This window comes from Hemicordylus capensis, chromosome 8 (genome assembly GCF_027244095.1).
Source record: "Hemicordylus capensis ecotype Gifberg chromosome 8, rHemCap1.1.pri, whole genome shotgun sequence".
Taxonomy (NCBI): Eukaryota; Metazoa; Chordata; class Lepidosauria; order Squamata; family Cordylidae; genus Hemicordylus; species Hemicordylus capensis.
Window position 1 is genome coordinate 10,499,515 of NC_069664.1, and position 23,218 is coordinate 10,522,732.

The following is a 23,218-nucleotide window of genomic DNA, read 5'->3' on the forward strand; positions in this document are numbered from 1 at the left end:
CTCCTAGAAGCTAGTTGGTCAGTGTCTGCTGGATAAGAGGGAACAATATGAAAACGGTACTAGGATGCAAAGCTCTTTTTCTTAAAAGCCAACCGACACCTGCCTGCCTACCTCCCACCCAGCGACTGCTTAGGAACATAGGAAGCTGCTATATACTGAGTCAGACCATTGGACTGTCTAGCTCAGCATTGTCGACACCAGGGATTCTCAGCGTTGGGTCCTCAGATGTTATTGGACTCAACTCCCACAATCCCCAACCCTAGTGGCCTTTGGTTGGGGATTATGGGAGTTGAAGTCCAATAACATCTGGGGACCCAGCGCTGAAAATCCCTGGTTTACACAGACTGGCAGCAGCTTCTCCAAGGTTGCAGACAGGAGTCTCTCTCAGCCCTATCTTGGAGATACTGCCAGGGAGGTTACTTGGAACCTTCTGCTCTTCCCAGAGAAGTTCCATCCACTGAAGGGAATCTTATAGTGTTCACACTTCTGGTCTCCCATTTATAGGCACCCAGGGCAGACCCTGCTTAGCTAAGGGGACAAGTCATGCTAGCTACCACAAGACCAGCTCTCTTCCCTCTGAAAACAGCCCCAGTCCAGAAGCGTCAGTCTGAGAACATAGATCAGAAGGCTGGCTACACAAATTAGCAAGGGTTTTGCAGGATTCATCCCACATAGTTAGTTTGCTTGGCCTAATATTTGAAGAACATCTGTGAAGCAGGAGAGGTAAGGTACACATACAGGCCTGCCAATTTTCACTTCCACTGGCGATCTGCATTTAGGTATGGTAAAGAAGATACAGTTCCCACAGCCAAGTACAGACTACAGAGCAGTCTCGGACACATACAGAGCCACTGTCTGTTAATTTATAATTACTATAATGAATTTACAAAATAAAAATACAGGCAACTGTGTTAAATTATTGTACATTGCAGCCCAGAGAGGTGGGGTGGGGAGGGGAGGGGAGTTGCACTTGCTTCCATTTGGTATAGATCCGTGTGGGTGGAATACATGAAGAAGAAGCCCATATACATACACAAGGGGTGAAGTTGCTGCCCCGTGAGGGATACACAGCCTCACCCCCTCAGCAGGGGATTTTAAATTAATTTCCATTTAAAAAAAAGATTTAACCCTTTCCAGACCAAGGCTAAAGAGCACCCAGTGATGCACCTGCAGGTAGGCCCAAGGCAAATGGGCAGCTTCCTCCAAGGCAGGGGTGAGCAACCTTCCTGCTCCAGCTGTTGCTAGATTTGATTTGCGGCTGGGGATGATGTGAAGGGTAGTGCTGCTGCAGCTGGAGAGCCAGGGCTGCCCGTCTTGGCTTGGACGGCTAGCTTCCTCTCCGCTGCCATGAGAACCCCGGGGTACTGCAAGCCCACCCTGCCCAGTTCCCCAGCGGAATCTCGCCACCTGGGAATCTGCACTTGTTTTAACAGAACTCTTGTGGCCATTTATGGCTGCTCCAAACAGGCAAGCTGCAGGAGACCCTTCCTTGGCAAGCGTGCCCCTTAGAGTCAAGCTAGACAGTTGCTCATATAAGCACGTGGGGGGTCCCCTAACGGAGATGCAGGGAGCGGAACCTCTCCCACCCCCACCCCCCACCACACACACTGCTTTGTCCCTTGCAACTGGCCACCTCAACCTTGTTCCCGCTACTGGGCTGGAGGAAATGAACCTGAAGGGCAAGGTGCCGAGGCTGGTAAGGGTTCAGCTCCCCTCCTGAGCATGCTTCTCGAACACGGCTACCTCCACATCCAGTCTGGCCCCAACAAGCCAACTGCCACTTCGCAATCCCAGCCCCTATTGGGAAGCAGAGCGGGGGAATTCTGAGCAGTGGATTGTGCGTCAGAGGCCGGCACGTTCTCTGTGTCTCTCCCCCCACCATCACTCCCAACCAGGAATGCCTTGAGGTACCAAGAGGGAAGGCACGCGGCAACTCCTGTCCCCTGCAATTCACTGGGGCTGGCAACACACCAGGGGGTGCCTGGCAAAGCTTTCTTTGGCCAGCAGCCGCTTCTCCAGCTAGCAGTAGCTACTGCCCTAGAAGCTGGACAGGGAGGAGCCTGCCAGCCACCGAAGCCCACCTCCAGCAGAGCCGTCCCTTCCCTCTACCTTGGAACTTTACAGGCAAAACTCCGACTATAAACTAACCGTATTCCCTGGATACTGGACAAGCATTCCTCTATTGCTCTTTTCCTCTAGCTCCGTTTAAGAATAGCTCTTCCACCAAGAGATGTCGATCTGGCTTCTTTCCCTATGATCCCATTCCTTACCACCACTGGAGACTCCAAAAAGGGAGGCGGGGTGGTGCTTAGAAAACACAATGGAAGCGACAGGCTTGTGCCAAGGTCACATTCCCCACGGAGACACCTTGGCACGGGAGGGTACAAGGACGAGACCTCTCTCCAGGGCAGGATAAAGGATCGGCAGGGATCTCTGCAGAAGCCATGACCCAGAGGGAGATGGCCAGGCCTGGCCCCTCGCTCGAGGTGAGACAGGCAACGCTGTGGCCATGGGCAGCGACACTGACCGATCCCCGATTCCTCGGTTGGACACCAGCTCTCGAGCTCCCCCCGGCCACCTGCAAAGCGCACAGGCCCCTTGCCCAAGAGGGCAGGACAGAAGCACACCGCAGCCCCGCGCCGAGGGAAGCGGCCTCCTGGCCAGCTTGTAGGCACATGGAGCACTGGGTCACAGGAGCAGGGTTGTAAACGGTATGGCGGCCCTTCCTAGGGGGCAGGCAAGGAGGCGGGATGGAGCGCTGGGTGCCCTTCCCGGCTGGGGCCGCTGCCCTCTTCCACCACAGCCAAGGCCTCAAAATACTGCTCCCCCCCCCCCCCGCCGGGAGTGCGTGCTAGCAACATGCATCAGACAGGGCACTAAGACAGGAAAGCAGGAGGCCCAGGAGGAAGGCAGGGATCGGGCCCCGGCCAGCAAGGAGGGAGGAGCAGCCCTGGACGGGAAAGGGTTAAGAGAGAAAGAGACACAGCTTGGATGATGAGTCGCCCAGGGACCCCCAGCTGCTTCGCCACTGCACCCCACTCCCCCTCCCCCCCCCCACACCAGCCCCTGCCCTAGAACATCTTCCGATGAATGGCCCGGGACCCGTCCTCTTCGTACTCCTTCTTGGACACCCACATCTTCTTGAATGTGTCCAGCGAGGCCAAGATGGAGCCACTGTTGGTGGGAGGAAAGGGCAGCGTGAGAGAGAGCCAGGAAAGACAAGAGGCACAGACCCTCACCACTCCCACTCGTAATCTGGGAGTTTTCACACTGAATCCCCCCGCCCCCAAGTGCGTTGCACACAGAGCTACCCTTGAAGACAACTCAGACCCTTCAACTAGACCTGGGTGGTTGCCAGAGGCTTCCAGAAGCAACAAGGAGAAGCATGCTCTGGCATCTGCCATCAGCTGGAAAAGATCAAGGACCACTGGAGGGTCGCACCCCCTCCCTCCCAGAACATCATGTAAGGGGAAAGATTAGCCTGGCCTCAGCCAGAGAGGGAGCTGGCTTCCCCGCTCCCTGCCGGAAAGAACCCTCCAATGCTGGATGCCCTGGCCACATTCTAGTGCAAGGCGGCACAATTTTGGCCCTCCGACTGCTGGTGGACTACAGCTTCCATCATAGCTAGCCACAGTGGCGATGGGAGCTGAAGTTCAACAACAGCTGGAAGGCCCAAGCTGTGCAGCCCTGCTCTGGGCTCTGCCAGCAGCCAGAGGACCAAGAGCTGCCAGCTCACCTGCAGGCAGCAGGAAGGGTGCTGTACGACAGCCGGACACCTTGAGGATCATTCAGTGGAGGGAAGGCAGGGGTGCCAATGGTCAAGACACACTATACAGCAGCTAGACCTCTCGCTGTTGAACTACAACTCCCATCATCCTCAGCCACCATTCATTGTGGCTGGGGGTGATGGGAGTTGTAGTCCAACAACTGGAGAGCCAAGGAGGCCTACCCCTGTGAAAGACCCGACAGTGGGCTGAATGCAACACACTCTGCCAGTTCTTTAGCTTTACTGCGGCTGGCCCAGACGCAGTACACACAGTGAGCGCAGACACAGAGTGCTGGTTTTAACCTTTTAAGCTTCACATGGCACAGAATCCGGGTACCCAACAGAACCACCTTCTTCCAGATGAACCTGCCAGTACACAAAGCCTATGTTGAAGCCTTTCTCCAGGTGCCCCCGTTTTCTGCAATGAGGAGTGTGGCCAATAGGGATTTTTCCTTTTATCTTTTTAAAGTCTGCCCAGGCCTTTAAACCATTTAGATCTGCTGAAGGCTGCTGGTCCTTTTAGGCTGTGCTACTACTTTAGTCCTCTTACTAGGACTGTTGCATTTTTATTAACTACAAATAGATAGTTTACAGCACCTACCGCCACAGAAACCAGTGCTGTAAAGTGAAGCGTGAAATATTTTAAATGAAATAAAAAGCTGCCCCTGCCAGAAAGCAGACAGCCCATACCAACAACTTCAGGCCTATCTCCCCCAAACCACATTCATGGGAACAAGAATGCAACCTCCTTGGTCTAAGCTGTGCCATATTTTGCTTTCCCCTCTTGCTTCGGGCATGTCATGTGTTGTGCTGGTCGATTCAGCTCCACTTCTACATAAATCCCAGGAGTTTTGATTTGTCACTAGCCTGATCAAGGCCAGGACAACTTTCCCAGTTGAAGGGGATCATCCTCACACAACACTATTGTTCCCAGTGATGTAGTGGTCTCCTTGTGAGCACAGGGAGAGCCACTGTACACAGCTCCTGGTCTCTGTACGAACTGCAATGCGAGTTCTAGAGCAAGGCACAGCAGAAGCCAAGCCCGATCGACCCATTCCTGTTCCACTGGAGCTGCGAGATGCCAGAAAGGAAGCCCTACTGCACTGGGATTGATCCTCCCCAGGTGAATGCTCTTACCCAATCCACGTGGAGTATAACCTCTCCTGAGGGGCAGAGATCTGCAAGAAAGGAACACACAGATCAGGCGCATGGCAAGGAACAAGGCCATCCAGCTGTTGCATTTAGCACGGGAGGAAAGTTAGTCTTGTGGTAGCAAGCAGGAACTGTCTCCTTTGCTAAGCAGGGTCCATCCTGGCTGCATATGAATTGGAAACTACATGTGTGAGCACTGTAAGTTATTCCCCTTTAGGGAATAAGAAAGAGCAACAGAATGCTTGCATGCAGAAAGCTCCAAGTTCACTCCTGGTACCCCCACACAGGGCTGAGACTCCAGCTTGCAACCTTGGAGAAGCCACTGCCAGCCTGTGCAAACAATACTGAGCAAGATGGACCAATGGTCTGACTCAGTATAAGGCAGCTTCTTATGATCCACTGTATCAAACCAACAGCCTTTCTGTACTGGAAAGTCAAGCCCGTCATTCCAATGACAAGATGCTGATGATACCCTCTTTCAGAGCCCCAAGGCCAGGGGAGCCCACATGTGCTTCTTTTGTACCGGAGGATGAAGAGGAGATCAAAATCCCCCACTTCCAATTTTAGAATGGCCACAACTTCATGCTCTGTCCGAACTCGGGGAACAAGATTTAGTTTTGATGGCTTTATTCCAACCATCACAGGATGCTTCTGACATCACTGCCTCCACAGCTGTGCCAGTTCAGACACACTTCCCAAGAGCTTCTGAAAACAGCAAAGCTGAAGCCTGTGATACTGAAACCCCCAGGATGGCAGGAGAAGACTCAGCTAGTTTGAAGCACTGCCTCCACTGCCTGCCAGGACCATGCAGAAGCATTCCCCAGTAAGCCATTTCCCGTTGCTTTTTTACCCCGTTTTGCAGGGTTTATCATCTGATGAGCAGGGAGGTACAGATCTACACAGAACTGCGATGCCTACAGCCTAGAATTCCTCCATATCCTCACCTTGATTTTGACATCCTTCGGAGCAAGTTTCTTCACCTCACTGAGTAGCCGGTCCCCAAAACCTTAGAAGCCAAGAGGAAAAGGGGTTAGAGTCTGATACACTGGAGCACCATCCCCAGAAAGGGAGATGCGCCTTTGGGCCACAGAGAGCCTCTGCAGGGCAGAATGAACTGTATGCAACTAGGAGAGCCTCTTATACCAGCCACCACAAACGTGTTCCCTAGACCACTGTACCTTTAAAGAGCGTGGATCCCCCAGAGAGGACAATGTTTCCAAACAGTGTCCGTCTAAGGTCCATGTCAGATTTCTGGATGGCAAAGGCGAGGACTTCGTGAATCCCTTCACTTTCATCTCCTATGAGGTCTGGCTGGAAAAGCAGCTCAGGGGCTCGGAACCGGGAGGGACCAACCTGCCACAAAAGCCACAATGACATGTAATGTGGCAAGGGGGCAGAGCTCAGCACCACCTGGACCAGGTAGCACTTGGCTACAATATCGGCATGTCACGATGAAGAGCGAGAGCATTTAGACCAGCCATTTTCTTGCACACACACAAACCTTAAGAGGAAAGGCCTGTTTTGCCCAGTAACTCATGGAACTCACTGCCACAAGAGACAGTGGCAACTACCTCTACTGCAATTGCAATGAGAACCAGCCCCAAGCCTTGGAGTTCTCGTTGCCACCTCCCAGAGGACCGACTCTTATTTCCATTCAAAAACTTACATCTAAAGTGCTTCCATCGGGCAGCGTGTACTGCACCTTCTCCGTCTCCAGGGCTTCATCCTTCTGTGGGTTGATGGACAAGTAGCAAGCTCTCTACAAGCAGGAAAACAAGATGTGAGGCAGCAGGACTAGGACGAGGAGCCACTTGTTAAAGGTTCTAGAACAGGGATTCTCAACGTTGGGTCCCCAGATGTTATTGGACTTCAGCTCCCATAATCCCTAGCCACAGTGACCTTTGGATGGGGATTATGGGAGTTGAAGTCCAATAACATCTGGGGACCCAATGTTGAGAATCCCTGTTCTAGAAGGTCCTCCCACCCAGGCCCCACAAAGAGCCAGCAGGATGACCATGGACCACTAGCCCCACCACCCCACTTAGCATGGCTTCATCATGTGCCACCGCAGTATCACGCAAGGCATTGAAGCCACTTGACACTCGAGGGCCATTCCAGGATTCCCATGTTCTCCAAATCTGGCACTGCTGAGCACAAGGATTCTCAAGCTAAGGTCCCATCACCCCCTAGCCACAATGGCTGATGATATCCAAAGGAACTGATGTCTTGAACAGGTTACTAGAATGAAATCCTGGCACTCAGTGTGCAAAGCTCTAGCTCCTACGGTTTGCAACTCCCCTAAGTGGTGTTTAGCAAAACGTTGCAAGCAAAACCTTGAATGCCCTGCAGAGCAGAGACTAGTGGTGTGCCCGAACCGGTCCGGAGGCCATTTCGGAGGCCTCCGAACTGGTTCGGGAAGGGACCGGTGCGGGGGGGGGGGGCGTCTATCTTTAAGGGCGGGGGGGTAGAACTTACCCCTCCCGCTGCTCTTCCCCCTCCGGTGCTACGGTAATGGCCTCAGTTTTCGGGGCGGCAGGGTCCTTCCCTGCCGCCCTGGTGCCCGGAAAAAGCTTTAAGTGTACCACGCATGCGTGCATCGCACACGTCACATGCACGCATGCGTGTGATGTATGCGGCGCGCGTGTGCACCGCGCCGCACGCATGCGTGGTACACTTAAAGCTTTTTCCGGGCAACGACGGGCACCGGGGCGGCAGGGAAGGACCCTGCCGCCCCGAAAACTGCGGCTATTACCGCAGCGCCGGAGGGGGAAGAGCGGCGGGAGGGGTAAGTTCTACCCCCCCGCCCTTAAAGACAGACGCCCCGCCGTGCCGGTCCGGATGGATCCGGACCGGTGCACATCACTAGCAGAGACAGCTCTGCAGTGACTGGCTGGGCCCTGCCTCCAGGAGGGCCTGCTGTGTCCCAGGGAAGTTTATCTCTCAGGAGAAAGAGGAGTCAAGTCTGCCTGCTGTCACTCATGCTCAACATGCAATCTTCCTTGACTCCTAACAGATCCTTGTCTGTTTCAGTTCAGGGTAATTCGCTTCCTTATTATATTCAATGTGTGGTGGCGTAAACTCTCTTTCCCCCCACTCCTTTTCAAACCCAGGCCCTTATTCCTTGGGTAAAATAAGCCACCTTTTGATTTCGTAACTGCTGGTCTGTGTTTAGTGGGTCTAATCCAAAAACTCACCTTGGTCTAGAGGAAGCTGCCGTATACTGAGTCAGACCATTGGTCCATCTAGCTCAGTATTGTCTTCACAGCCTGGCAATGGCTTCTCAAAGGTGGCAAGCAGGAATCTCTCTCAGCCCCATCTTGGAGATGCTGCCAGGGAAAGAACTTGGAACCTAGATGCTCCTCCCAGAGCAGCTCCATCCCTTAAGGGGAATATCTTCCAGGGCTCACTCATCAGGTCTCCCATTCCTATGCAACCAGGGCAGACCCTGCTTAGCTAGGGGGACACGTCATGCTTTCTACCACCAGAGCAGTTCTCATCTCCTGTCAGGAGGACTGCTGAGATTACTGCTCCAGTTTTAGACAGAAGTGCTTGGACAGCAAGCAAGTGGACCTCTGGGATAACACTAACCCAGAGCTCCTTCTAGCTAGCAGCATGAAAGGTAATTCCGGGAGAGATTCCCATCCATCTGTTCCCCTCTCACCTCCTTTATTGTCTTGACCACCTCAAACTCAGCGGAGGTGTGGAAGTCGTAGCCTTCTTTCCGTAACAGCAGGCGGAGGTAACGGGAAACATCCCGCCCGGCGATGTCTACCCGCATGATCGAGTGAGGCATGGCGAAGCCCTCGTAGATGGGTACCGCATGAGTCACGCCGTCTCCTGCATCCAGGACCACTCCTGTAGTGCGACCTGTGGCGTAACTGGAGCAGAGAAAGAAGAGAGTGCTTTGTGTTTGGCACAGCCCTGCAGAGGATGGCAAGAAGAGGCTCAAAAAGAAAACAACAACCAGAAAGGCTAAGCATCCGGCACAACCCAAGAAAGCTGTATTCACCGTCATCACATGGGGGAGATCTCAGAAGACCTCCATGAACCAGGAAGACTTACACGGCAGCATGTGAGTGTATCTGAAGTCACTGCAAAGTGAAACACAGTGCCCACAACAGCCAGTAATCCTAGTCAAGGTAGCAGCCCAGCTTTCCTCTGCTTTCAGAACCCGTGGCAACATCTCTACCACCTTTTTGGGGGCTCAGGGCATGGTCTAAGGACATACGATACAGCCGCCTTGCTGAAGCTAAGCAGGTCTTGGTGTGTTTAGTGCCTGGATGGGATATCCATGTAGGCAATCTTTGGGGATGGGGCTGTAGCTCAGTGGTAGAGCACCTGCTCTGCATGCAGAAGGTCCCAGGTTCACTCCCTGTCAGCATCTCCAGGTAGGGCTTGGAGAAGCTCCTGCCTGAAACCTTGGAGAGCTGTTGCCAGCCAGTGTAGACAATACTGAGCTAGACAGACCAATGGTTGGACTCTGTACAAGGCAGCTACCCGTATTCTCATCACTCAGACATGCAGAATAAGAACCCGAGAGGAAAGAGGATGAACAGGAGGAGGAAATGCAGAGGCCAAAAACGTGTCTCAGCTCAGATGACTGGGAACATACTGGCGTTCTCTGCTTACCACCATGCTTAGCAGCCATGGAAAGGCGAGAGCATTCTCTGCCGGGCACTAAGGCCCTCACACATCCCAGAGACTTTGAGCATATATCTGGAATATCAACCTCAAAGAGCAAACGGATTGTGTTCAAGCAGCAGCTTAGGTCCACCTGGCAACAGGGAAGGAGAAGGGATGTGACCACCTTGTTCTGTCCACCTTCCAGATGCTGGGTACTCACAGGCTGAGGACAGCTTGCATGGAGATGAAGAGAGCTGGAACGTTGAAGGTCTCGAAGAAAACCTCGGCCGCCTTCTCCCGGTTTTTGCTGGGGTTTAGAGGGGCTTCTGTCAGGAGAACTGGATGCTGGAAGGGGAAGCAGGGAGCCCGTCTCAAGGAAGTGGTTGGATGCCAGAGCGGCCGCAGGCTACTCCCTTGGAGGAAGCTCGCCCATCCCTTCCCATCACTCCTCTTGCCAAGCTCCAGAAACCACTCCACCAACACCACAGAGGAGGGATAGGCAACCTTGGCGCTCCAGGGGTTGCTGAACTACAATTTGGTGCAGCTGGGGATGATGGGAGTTGTAGTTCAGCAACAGCTGGAGAGCCAATATTGCCTACCCCTGCCACAAAGTCTAAGCCCTAATCAACTTAGGCCCTGGGTATTTAGGAGAACATCTTCTTCACCGTGAGCCCCACCGCCTGCTAAGATCATCTGGAGAGGTTCGTCTGCAGTTGCCACCAACTCATTTGGGGGCTACTCAGGGACAGGCCTTCTCTGTTGCTGTCCCTGGACTTTGGAATGTGCTCCCTGTTGAAATAAGACATTCCCAATCTCTGGCAACTTTTTAAAAGGCACTGAAGACACATCCATTCACCCAGATGTTTAATTAGATGTATGGTTTTAAATTATTTTAATGTCAGTGATTTTAATGTTTAAATGATTTTAATTCTTTAATTTAGTTTTTATTTTAATTGTTAATTGATTTTAATTGTTTTTGTTTGCTGTAAACCGCCCTGAGCCATTTTTGGAAGAGTGGTATAATAAATAAATATATTACTACTTATGAAGATGTTTGGGGCCCACTTTTTCCAAATTGTGTAAGCATAAGTGATCTACCCAACTGAAACGTGAAACACCATACAACCAATAAAACAAGGAACTACTGGTGTTTGGCCACCATGTCTAGCAGTTTCCAGTCTCCAAACACAATGTGATCAGCTGCAGCCCTGAGGACAGGGTTTCTCAGCAACTCCCCAACTATACAGCAGACAGACCACAACACTGCAGCAAGCAGGAGCCACCACAGTGCTCGGGAGCCCTTAATTTCTGCCTCAGACACAAACTCGGCCTTGCAGCCAGCCGCATCAGAGCATCTGCATTGGGACATCATTATCTGCTCTGCCCCATGAGTGGTCTGGGAAGCCAGTGCTGCCAGGGAGGGTCTGCTGGTCAGGACAAGCTCTCTGAAGAGGGAACACATCATGTTTTCCCTATTCCCACCTGCATGTTCTCCGTGAAGACTTTGGCAAAACACTTAAGTCCTCTTACTGTGTTGTAACCAGGCCCGAGTAACTAAGTTTCCTCTTAGTTACCACAGATTTTAGAAAGAGCGGTACATAACTGTGATAAATATATATATGAATTCCTATATTCTTCTCCACTTTTCCCCTGCCTCTATTTATTTATTCATTACACTTTTATACCGCCACACACTCGTGTCTCTGGGCAGTTCACAATGATAAAACAGTTAAAAACACATATCAAAACACATTAAAACAATTAAAAACTAACAGCTTAAAAATCAATGTCCCTCTATGTCCCTCTCCTTCATCTACAGCCTCCCTTGTGCCAATTTTAGTATGTGAGCCCCTTGGAACAGCAGTCCATGTCTCTCTCGTAATAGAAGCACCACCACCACCACCACCCACAGGTGGAGCTGCCATGACAACATCCTCCTCCTACACTAGCAGGAGGGGAGTTGTGGAGCATCACCTTCGCCCCGCCTCCCATTTTGTGGCCCAGGCATCTTTGCAGGGTCTAAACTGCGTAGCCAGCCAGGAACAGAAGAACTGCAAACGAAAGGTTGGCCGAAAGCACCATTCAGGATGACCATTACCTCTTCTGAGAATGTCTGCAACTGGTCTTTGGAATAAACGTACTGCCAGATCCTCTCCATGTCATTCCAGTCCCGGACAATGCCGTGTTCCATGGGGTATCGGATGGACAACAGCCCTCGATGCTCCTACAGGACACAGAGCAACACCTTCATTTCATTTGAAGACTGTTCGGAAGCTTCAGCTGGTCCAGAATGCTGCCGAAAGGATGCTCGTGGGTGCAAGTAGCTTCACAAGTATTACACCCATCCTGCGTCAGCTTCATTGGCTACTGGTCCCGTTCCGGGCTAGATTCAAGGTGCTGGTATTGACCTTTAAAACTCTACACGGCTTGGGGCCGGGGTACCTGTCAGACCGCATTCGCCCATATGATTCTGCCAGGGCCCTCTGCTCATCATCCTGCCACTAACAGAGATCTGGTTGGCGGGGACTAGAGACAGGGCCTTTTTGGTTGTGGCCCCTAAATAATTTCAGTGGTGCCAGCACACATCAGCCAGCACTGACACCCTGTGTGGGCCAGGAGGGGAAGAAGTGGTCTGCATTCCAGCCTGATCTGGACAGGACCCAAGGGGAAACCAGAGGCTGGACTTCTTGCAGAGCAGAGCTCTCAAAGTCACCAGGGGCCAAGGGAAATATGTTACACCCAAGCAGATCATGAGAGGTGCTCCCAAGAAGGCCAAAATGCCATTAAATGCACTGCAACAAGGGCTGTACTACTGGAGGAGAGGTAGTCTTGTGGTAGCAAGTAAGAATGGTCTCTCTTGCTAAGCAGGGTCCACCTTGGTTTGCATTTGGATGGGTGACTACATATAAGCACGGCAAGATGGATGGGGCCATAACTCAGTGGAACAGGATTTGCAAGCAGAAGGTCTCAGGTTCAATCCCTGGCAGCATCTCCAAGTAGGGCTGGGAGAGACTCCTCCTGCCTGAAACCTTGGAGAAGCCGCTGCCAAGTCAGTGCAGACAATACTGAGTATTAGTATCTAGCTAATACTGAGCTAGATGGTCGGACTCGGTATAAGGCAGTTTCCTGTGCTCAGCAGGGAATGAGATGTACAATGCCACTAAGGCACATTGCCCCTCTGGGTTTTCTTCTACCCCAATAAAGCAGTTTAAAATAAATAAACCCACCACACTTAGGCATTTGGAGTCTAAGCTGGCTTTCTGTTGACTTTGTACAGGCTGCTTTCCAGCTGTCAGTAAACAAGCTGTCAGACCACTTCTGCGGCATATGCAAACACCTCAATTTACAGATGAAAAAAGTAAACAGACTGAATGATTATGGCACTGGGCAAACCCAAGGCACTCTGGAAGAACCGCAAGGAGAATTCTGGAGATTCGGAGCTGCCTGTCCCAAAACAAGAGAGCCAGGGAGACCAAGCAACTCAGGACATGGGCATCTGGGCAATTTTGCAAGATTAAGATCTCCCCTCCCTCTGGATTTCAGAGGAAATATTCACAGTTACAGGGAACAGATAATTAAGTGAAGAGTGCATTCAAGATATCTACTGTACTCAAATGAGAATGCACACACACACACACACACACACACACACAGAAGCCACAAGGGGGCAACTGACCTCTGCTTTCGGTCCAATGAAGAGATCTCCTTCCAGTGCCCCGGCCATAACCCGGATGTGCTTTGGACGACCCACACTGGAAAGAGACAGAAAAGGTGAGCATGTGGGGGAAGTGGGCACATCTTCATGACTGAACACAGGAAATTCAAAAACCCAGCTTGACAGACCTTGTCCCAAACCTTTCCACACCTTTTAAGACAACAAAATAAGCAGTAATACTCACTAGTTTGGGAAGCAGTATTTCGGAATCTGATCTCCAGCAAAGCCAGCCTTAACCATTCCGGAACCCTGAATGAAGAGAGAAATGGTTACGAGACAGGCAGGAGACTTTTCAGTGAGAGATGAACTCACTAGTAAATTTCACTCAGAAGAGAGAACCAGCAGCAGCCGCCACTCTTTGCTTTATATCAACTATGAGAGTTTGACTGCATTTTAGCAATAGCAATAGCAATAGCACTTACATTTATATACCGCTCTATAGCCGAAGCTCTCTAAGCATATTGCCCCCAACATTCTGGGTACTCATTTTACCGACCTCGGAAGGATCGAAGGCTGAGTCAACCTTGAGCCCCTGGTCAGGATCGAACTTGTAACCTTCTGGTTACAGGGCGGCAGTTTTACCACTGCGCCACCAGGGGTTCATTTTGTGATGAGTTTACCTCTCAGTGGAACTTCTGCTCCTGCTTCCACTTTTCTACTCGAACCTCTGATGATTGAGGAAAAACTGTTTACAGAGTACTTGAGACAAACAAATGCTTCACACAATTGCCTTTCTTCCAGCTGTAGCTTTACTCATGCTTGACCACAATTCAGCACTCTGCACGCACTCTGTCGCTTGACCACAACTCAGCGACAGAGCACGTGCTCAAGTTCCAGGTTTGAGTGACGGCAACTCCAGTTAAGGGCTAGGAAAGACCTTTCTCTGCTTGCATGATTGATTAAGTGCTGGGGCTAGATCTCAGGTGGAGGAAGGGTCTGGGAAGGATCCCTGCCCAAGAGGCTTTGGAAAACTGGATCTCTGCCAGCCAGTGCTAGATTTAGAATTATCACTGGCCTCACTCCTTATATGCACCTCCAGAAGGGTCAGAATCATTAGGAACATCGGAAGCTGCCTTATACAGAGTTCATCACTGGTCCATCTAGCTCAGTATTGCCAACACTGACTGGCAGCAGCTTTCCAAGCTTTCAGGCTGAAATCTCTCCAGGCCTACCTGGAGATGCCAGAGAGTGAGCCTGGCAACTTCTGCTGGCAAAGCTGATGCTTTGCCACTGATGCCACAGTGCTACAGCCCCATAGGGGATCTTACAGTGCACACATGTAGTCTCCCATCCAAATGTAACTCAAGGCAGACCCTGCTTAGCAAGCATCAAATCACACTTCCTACCACAAGATCAGCTCTCCTCCCTGCATCTCAGAAACATCGAAGCCAAGCAAAAGCAAGTAAAGGAAGAGGACTGCCCAGGATAGCTTTCATGCCTGACTTTCAGTCACAAGATCGCCCTTCTTCTTGCCCCCCCCCCAGCCCAGGGACAAAGCTCCTCCACTGTTGCAAGTGGTGGAGGGACAGCTCCCTACCCTATGGACAAGGGTCCATTTTGCAATAGCACACTGCAAAAATAAAACAAGAATCTGGGGAAGGCGACAGAGATCTAGTATGTCAACATGCTAGAGAAAACTCCTCTTGTGGATACATCCCTCTCAGAGGATCATGTGGCAGCTGGGCTGAGGGGCTTGGCCAGCCCCCACCCCAGCACAGCTCTACACCCAGAGGCTGGGCTGCTTCTCTCCCTCTAGTCGCTAATTATTCCTTTGAAGCATGAATAAGCAAGTCTCTCACCAGCCACACCCCACGGATCGGCAAGAACAGGCCAGATACCATCACACAGAGAGCAGCAGTTTGCCATCCCTAGACAAGGACCCTCTGTACACTCACTCCCCCGGAATATTCACCACCAGACACTGGATATATTTGCCCACCCTATATCCCTGTATGTGTACATGCATCGTTTGCACCCCCGCCCCACCCATGTACGACTAAGTCTGCGGATTCTGTGGAGCAGAGCTGCACAACTTCAGCCCTTGAGCTGTGATGTGACTAGAACTCCCATCAGCCACAATGGCCAATGCTCATGGATGGTGGGAGTTGTAGTCCAACAGCAGCCAGAGCGCCAAAGTTGTGCAGCCTTCCTGTAAGAGATACCTCTCAACCTCTAGACTTTGAAACTGCCAAGGATAGAAAGATCTTAATCCCAGTGCAAACGTATCAGTAAAATTTTGCCTAAGCTGGTAAAGTGCCCCCACCCACCCCCCATATAGTGTAAAGGTAAAGTGTGCCATCAAGTCAATTTCGAATCCTGGTGTAGAGTGTAAGAAACACTCAGCCGAAGAAGGAAAACAAGCATATTCTCTAATGTGCAGCGTATCAAGAGCAGTCACTCTTGATGTACTGTACAATAAAATGTTTGAAGTCAGGGTAGCTTTTAAAGCAAGGAGATTTGGCACCTATGTATTTAATGCCACACCCCCATATCTCAAGTGTCTATAGGCCAAACTTCTTTCTCCAATTCATTAAAGAGACAACAACAAAAAATGAATGCTTCTCATCTCCTCAATTGTTTGCATATGCAAAGTGCAGAACAACCTGTGGGTTCCCCTGGCCACTGAGGCAGAGATCCAAGTTCTGGTCCTTCAAGAGAAAGGTGTGACCTCAGATAAAGGCAGTGAGATGTTTGACAGGCAACACAGGAGTTCCCTCCCCGCTCCAAAACTATTGTATGTATAGTTGGAGAAACCATCTCTCTCTGGCATCTCCAAGTTGGATAGCAGGCGCCAGAGGGCAGTGCTTTGAAAAATCTAGAGCAAGCCAGCATGAATAAGGATGCTTTCAAACAGTCATCTTTAGTGTTGCCAACCTTTGCTAGATAATGAAATAGGAATTTCCCACCATCTTACCGTTGCTCTACAGTATGACCGCCAGTGGGCACCTCTGAAGACAATTGCTGATGCCTGCTTGCATTTCTTTCAAAGGCACTGATGACACACATATGCACCAGACCTTTCTGGACTGCCTGTTCAGTGATCATAGAGAAACGGAGAGGCCAGCCACAATATATAGTCATATCTCTCTTCTCCAAGCAACTACCAAGTGCATTCTCCAACTGTTTCTCTTAGGGGGTGGGGGAAATTTAGCTTTATTTCTTCGGTAAAGGTAAAGTGTGCCGTCAAGTCGATTTCAACTCCTGGCACTCACAGAGCCCTGTGGTTTTCTTTTGGTAGAATACAGGAGGGGCTTCCCTTTGCCATCTCCCACACAGATGAGATGAGATGATGCCTTTCAGCACCTTCCTATACCGCTGCTGCCTGACTTTCTCATAGTCTGGGAAACATACTAGCGGGGATTCAAACCGGCGATTTTCTGTTTGTTAGTCAAGCATTTCCCTGCTGCGCCACTTAAGGTGACTTATTTCTTCTGTAGTTTTACATATACAACAAATATTTATATATCGCTTTTCAGCAAAAGTTCCCAAAGTGGTTTACATCAGTATGAATGAATGAATGAATGAATGAATAAATAAAAATGGCTCCCTGTCCCCTAGGGCTCATGGTCTAAAAAAAATAAACATAAGATAGACATTAGTAACAGCCACTAGAGGGATACTGTGCTGGGAACGGATAGGGCCAGTTGCTCTCCCCCTGCTGAACAAAGAGAATCACCACTTTAAGAGGTGCCGCTTTGCCCAGTTCGCAGGGGGCGTTTTCTTACATCCACAGATTGCGTAGTGGTGCAATCCAGCTACGGACTTCACGGTTCTGACTCCAGCAGCATGGCTTTCCATGCTTCTCTGAATACGGACCACAAACGCTCCCGATTTGCAAATAAACCCATACAAGAGAACTGCACTGAAGATCTGCTACATGAAGTCTGGCTGCCTGGACAGCGCCAAACTACTTTCAGTTGCCAAGGCAATGTGTCAGGGCCCATTCACACACCCAGGCTCCTCATGCCTGAGCGGCTGCATGGCCACAGCCACAGAGCAATCCATTAGTGTTAACTGGGCGGTGTGCATGGAAGCAGCTAGAGGTGGCTCTACCATGAGGCAAAATTAGACCCCCACTTTCAGCAGAAGACTTGGGGGTGTCATGAAGGGTGACAGAAGAGAGCCAGATCTGATTCAAGGAACACAACCCCCCAGAAAGGTCTCCTACATAGGGACAACTCTCTTATACCAAGTCAGACCATTGGGTTCATCCACCTCAGCTAGATGCAGCCAACAACATCTGGGAATCCCTGTTAGAGGGAACACTGCTCTGGACTTGGACATGAACTCACCAGGGGGCCTTCAGCAAGCCACTCTCTCATCCCACTCCCCTCAAGGTTTGCTTTCCAACTGCCTGCCTTCTAATGCAGATATTGACATTCAGCTGGTGCAGACAAATCTGGAACCTCATCACATCTCATTCATCCTACCAATATAATTTCCACTGAGGGGGGGAGTTGGACACAACTGAAAAATCCTTGTAAATTTCACCTCTGCTTTTTAAAATTATTAATGCCATCCTTGTCCATGGTGATTTACAAAGAATGACAGGACAAGATTTTGCCCCAGGGAGGCTTACAATCTAGATCAAGGGTTCCCTTGGGGTACCTGAAGGACTCCCAACGAGGCACTTAGAACTCCCGTCTCCCCACAATGCAGCCACACTATTTGCTCCCCATCTGAGAATCACTGGCATGAAGCCAATGCATCCTCATCCTTCTATAGGAGAGGGAGAAGTTGAAGAGCCTTCTCCTTTGCTCCCAAATGGCGTGCTGAAGCTCAGCACACCCCCTCCCCTCAGCCAGACAGGCTTCAGAAAATTAGTAAAGCTTGTCCTATTAATTTAAATGGGATTATTCATCAGTAATTTAATCTGGATGCAAGGCAGTGACTAGAATAGATTCTCTCATAACTGCATCATTTACATTTCTCTCTCTTTCCCGTGTGTGTGTGTGTGTGTGTGTGTGTGTGTATGTATAAAGGTAAAGTTGTGCCGTCGAATCAGTGTCGGACTCCTGGTGACCACAGAGCCTTGTGGTTGTCTTTGGTAGAATACAGGAGGGGTTTACCATTGCCATCTCCCACGCAGTATCAGATGATGCCTTTCAGCATCTTCCTAGATCACTGCTGCCCAATATCGGTGTTTCCCATAGTCTGGGAAACACACCAGCGGGGATTCGAACCAGCAATCTCATGCTTGCTAGTCAAGTCATTTCCCCACTGCGCCATTGGGTGGCTTTTGGTGTGTGTGTGTATACACACACACTGAAAAAAGTCTCTATGTGATACCTGAGCTGAAGGTTTGCGATAAAAGGGGTACACTTGTTTTAAAAGGCTGGGAAACCCTGATCTAGATAACTACAGAGAAGAAAAAGCTTTTCAGTTCCATGGCTGCTCTTTGAAGCCTTTGCTCTGGAACTGGATAATACACAATTAGCAGGGAGCTTTCCAGAGACAGCAGCTGGATGCACAAATAAGCAGGGGAACACACACAGCTGGTGAGGAGAGAAACACTCCAAGGAATTGTTTAGGAGTTTTGCAGATCTCAGAGACATGCTGTGTCTAAGTGCAGACATCTGAAACCAGGGGGTATAAAAGCAGGTAACTCCACAGAAATAGAGTCAAGTTCTGCACAATCTGTAAATGGAAAGGAGCCTTAAGCAATAGCAGCAACAATAAATACTAGTATTTAATGACATGTTGTCTTGACTAAAGGTGAAGTTAAAGTTGCGCGGTCAAGTCAGTGTCAACTCCTGGCGCCCACAGAGCTCTGTGATTTTCTTTGGGAGAATACAGGAGGAGTTTACCACTGTCATCTCCCGCGCAGTATGAGATGATGCTTTTCAACCAGTGTTCCCTCTAAGGTGGGCGCACATGCCGGCGCTCACAAGTTTTTTGATGTCCACTCATTTTAGATCCCACTCAAACTGAATCAGGAAGGCCCCATTCTGAATGCATGTGTGCACACACTACCCTGATACTCCCACCCAGAACAAAACTCATTCCGCACTCAGATTTTAAAAATTAGAGAGAACATTGCTTTCAGCATCTTCCTAGATCTCTGCTGCTCAATATAGGTGTTTCTTATAGTCTGGGAAACATACCAGCAGGGATTCAAACCGGCAACCTCTTGCTTGCTAGGCAAGTTACTTCCCCGCTGCACCATTAGGTGGGGTTTTTTTTTGGGGGGGGGGTGTCTTGATGACTACTACTACTAAATACAGAGATGCCTGAAACAACATTTCAGAGCCATTACGGTGTTGTCAGTGTGTTCGACTAAGGCAAGGGCTCCTAACCTTCAGTTCCCAGATGTTGTTGGACTACTATTCAAGGATGGGAGTTGCAGTCCAGCAACATGTGGGCACCCAAGGTTGGGAACCCGTGGATTAAAGAAATCCAGCTTCAAGTTCAGCCATGAAGATTGCTAGTTGACTTTGGAACAGTCATTTTCTCTTTGTCTACCTCTACAGGGTTGCTGTGGTAAGATGGTCAGAGGAACAAGAGTAACCACCACCCTGAGCAACTTGGAAGAAGGGCAAGATATAAATCTAAATCACAAAAAATGAAGACACATTTGTTATAATGCAGCTGTGTTACATTAACAAATAGCTACAATTCATAATTAAGTTGAGTAACTGAAGCATATCAAATGCTGTCACATTGCTAAAGTACTGATCACCTGATCCGATTTGGATCCCAATATATACACAGTAAAAAATTTTAAAACCAGCTTGAGTTAAATGTCCACCATTATTCTTAATACAGCATAACAACAGAGCACAGCCTCAAATGCTAACTCCTTAGTACTATGTGGCCTACATCATCATTTTAAGCTACATTGTTTTAAGAAATATTACCTATAATAATATTAGCTATATCCAACTGGACTGCATAAAAATAGTAATCAACTTTGCATTATGAGTAATAATTCTTAAGCAGTGCAATAATAATAATAATCTGGAATAAATTAGAGTTAATTACTATACATAATTTATTTGATTTCTATATCAAATACATTCATATTTATTTGCCCTTCACCCCTGCTAACTGGGCAAAGAGGCACTTTTTAAATGTGGCAATTCTCTTTATTTAGCAGGGAGGGGAAAAACAACCCGCCATATCCAGCCCCAGCACAACATTCCTCCAGTGACTGTTGCTGGTGTAGTACCTTATGCTTCTTTTTAAGTTGTGAGCCTTTTGGGGACAGGGAAGCATCTAATTTATTGACTTATTATTTTTCTATGTAAACCGCTTTGAAAACTTTTGTTGAAAAGCAGTATAGAAATATTTGTTGTTGTTATACAGCACCCTTCCTAAAGTGGCTCAGGGCAGCTCATGTGCCATTCTTAAACACTGAAACCAACAAAACAACAACAATCTGGCTGCTCTGTACACTTAATTGTTGCTGCTTAACCTAATGCAACACGACCGATTCACCTGTCATGTTTGTTCAGTTTGTCCAACCAGAATGTGAATACCAACTATAATACAGAGCTACTAGCACGATATCCATCCTGCCACCATGCGGCTTTCAGAGTTATCCTTAAAAGGCTGCAGATTAATGATTTAAAAATAATAATAATTTTTTTAAAAAAATAACAGACGTGCAATTGCAGCTTGCTTGAGGGGGCCCTGGAGAGCGCTGCTGCCGGTCCTCCCGCCCTTGCAGGCCCGGACTCCCTTCCTCCTCCTCCTCCTCCTCCTCCCGCCGCTCCAGGGCCCCACCCAGCTCCTCCCCCTCCTCCCTCCCGGCCGGCTGCTCGCTCGGCGCTTACGTTGTCAATGACCACGGGCTGGTTGGCGATGATATCGTAGGACTCCATGGCCGGGGCCGCCGCTGGGCTGGGCTGGGGCTAGCCGGGCCTGGACGAACACTCGAGGCTGCCCTCACGCCGGACACCGCTCCTGCCGCCGCCGCCGCCGTGGCCCGGTAACCACCACCCAACCGGCGCAACCTACCGCACCCTCACGCTCCGCAGCGCAGGAGGGCGGGCCAAGCCGGGCTTGGCCAGTTGCGGCAGCTGCAGCCTTCAGAGTGACAGCCAGGAGCAGGCTGGAGGAGGCCCAGCCGAGGGTGAGACTCCCGGTTTGACAGCCGCTACCCATTGGCCCGCGCGGCCTAAGAGGGCGGGTCTTCCGCATCAAGCTTAGTGGCGCGGACACGCACGACGCGCGGGGGCGAGGGAGGTGAGGCAGGTGATGTCATGGTTCGGCCCTTAAAGGGGCAGAGGCCGTTATTATCTCTGGGTTTCCTTTTCTGACCCGTGTGGTGTGGGCGGGGATGGAGGGAGTCCGCAGTCGCTGGGCGGGGAGCTTTCCCGGCTGGAAGGACTGGGCCAGAGCGAGGCCCTTTGCTTCAGTGGGAGAAGAGGGTCTAGGTCGGAGCTGCAGCTGGTTTCGCAAGAGGGGGAGCTGGTGATGTTCTGTTCACACGTTACGTGTCGAGGCAGAGGAGTGGTGGCGGCAGAGATATTGGCAAAGTGATATGGGACAAGGATATCGTTCAGGTGGAGAAGGTGCGGTGCAGGAGAAGGCAGGAGAGCCTTCCCCACTGCAGGGAAGGCAGGGGTTGTAATCTAAGAAAAAGGCGACTAAAGGCATGATTGGGTCTTGTAGCATCCTGCTGCCTGGTGTGGAGAAAGCAGAGGAAGAGGTTTTTCATTTATAACTCTAGGAGCACCAGGTGCTCGAACACTGATTGGCAGGAGATTCAGGACAGGAAAAGGAAGCACTTTTTCAGACAGTGCCTCATTAATCTATGGAATCTCCTGCCACAAGATCATCTTGTGGCAGGAGATTCCATAGATTGAGAGATGGCTAAAAGGGACTTTGTGTATTTGTCTGAGCAAGTCTACCAATGGGTACTAATCTTTGATAGGTGAATGGAACCTCCATGATCCGTGCCAGCATAGTACTGAATACCAATGACTGGGGAACAAGGTATTGCAGGAGGTGGGTACTGCCTTCATCTCCTGCTTGTGAGCTTCCCAGAGCAGCTGCTGTTCTCCCTGAGTCTCAAGACCTGAAGGTCTGGAAACCTAGCCACCTCTTTTCCGAGTGCTTTGGAGGGATATTTATATACTTATTTAGCATCAGAAATGAACTTGGTGCCTTACAGAGTAGCATAAGCAGAGTCCTAGGCCTCTTCAATCAGAATTGATAATGAAGACATTGAAGTGGTGGATAGCTTCTGCCTTTTAGGATCGACCGTCAACAGTAAAGGATCCAGCAGTCAAGAAATACGCCACAGACTAGCACTTGGGTAGGCTGCAATGAAGGCCTTGGAAAGGATCTTTAGAAGCTGTGACGTGTCTACACACCTACAAAGATTAGAATCATTCGGACAATGGGTTCCCCCATGATACTCTATGGATGCGAAAGCTGGACTTTGAAGAGGCAAGATAGAAAATGTATTGATGCTTTTGAACTTTGGAGCTGGAGAAGACTTTTGAGGATACCATGGACAGCCAGGAAAACAAAACTCCACTCCACTTTTCCACTCGAGACACAAATGACCAGGCTCAAATTATCATACTTCGGACACATTATGCGAAAACCCAGCTCCCTTGAGAAGTCCATAATGCTGGGAAAAGTGGAAGGAAAGAGAAGAAGAGGATGACCAGCAGCAAGGTGGATGGACTCGATTATGACAGCAATGAATGCACCACTGAGACACCTTAAAGGCCAAGTTGAAGACAGACCATCCTGGAGGGACTCTATCTAGGCGAGCACTAAGAGTCGACACTGCCTTGATGGCACTTCATCAATCAGGTCCCTTCAATTCTGCAAAGGAGGTTAGGCTGAGTCACTTGCATAGGAACACAGGAAGGTGCCATATACTGAGTCAGACCCTTGGTCCATCTAGCTCAGTATGGTCCAGGGCTGCTCAACTTCGGCCCTTCTGCAGATGTTGGCCTACAAGTCCCATAATCCCTGGCTATTGGCCACTTCGGCTGGGGATT

At 50.0% G+C, this 23,218-nt stretch overlaps 1 protein-coding gene across 2 annotated transcripts; it reads right to left on the reverse strand.

Annotated features, from left to right (window-relative positions):
• Positions 1–847: 847 nt before the first annotated feature.
• On the reverse strand, positions 848–21,306 carry ACTR1B (actin related protein 1B). 2 transcript variants are annotated; one of them, XM_053269615.1, is made up of 11 exons: positions 21,032–21,306; positions 13,441–13,505; positions 13,218–13,293; positions 11,640–11,765; positions 9,762–9,886; positions 8,580–8,796; positions 6,585–6,677; positions 6,097–6,271; positions 5,863–5,924; positions 4,904–4,944; positions 848–3,174 (listed from the first exon to the last, which is right to left on the reverse strand). In XM_053269615.1, the coding sequence occupies exons 1-11, from the start codon at positions 21,077–21,079 to the stop codon at positions 3,072–3,074; spliced, it is 1,131 nt and encodes a 376-aa protein (XP_053125590.1). In that variant the 5' UTR covers positions 21,080–21,306; the 3' UTR covers positions 848–3,071. The 2 variants fall into 2 exon arrangements, with proteins under 2 accessions (XP_053125590.1, XP_053125591.1); XM_053269616.1 differs by lacking the exon at positions 21,032–21,306 and adding an exon at positions 20,861–20,879.
• Positions 21,307–23,218: the final 1,912 nt, after the last annotated feature.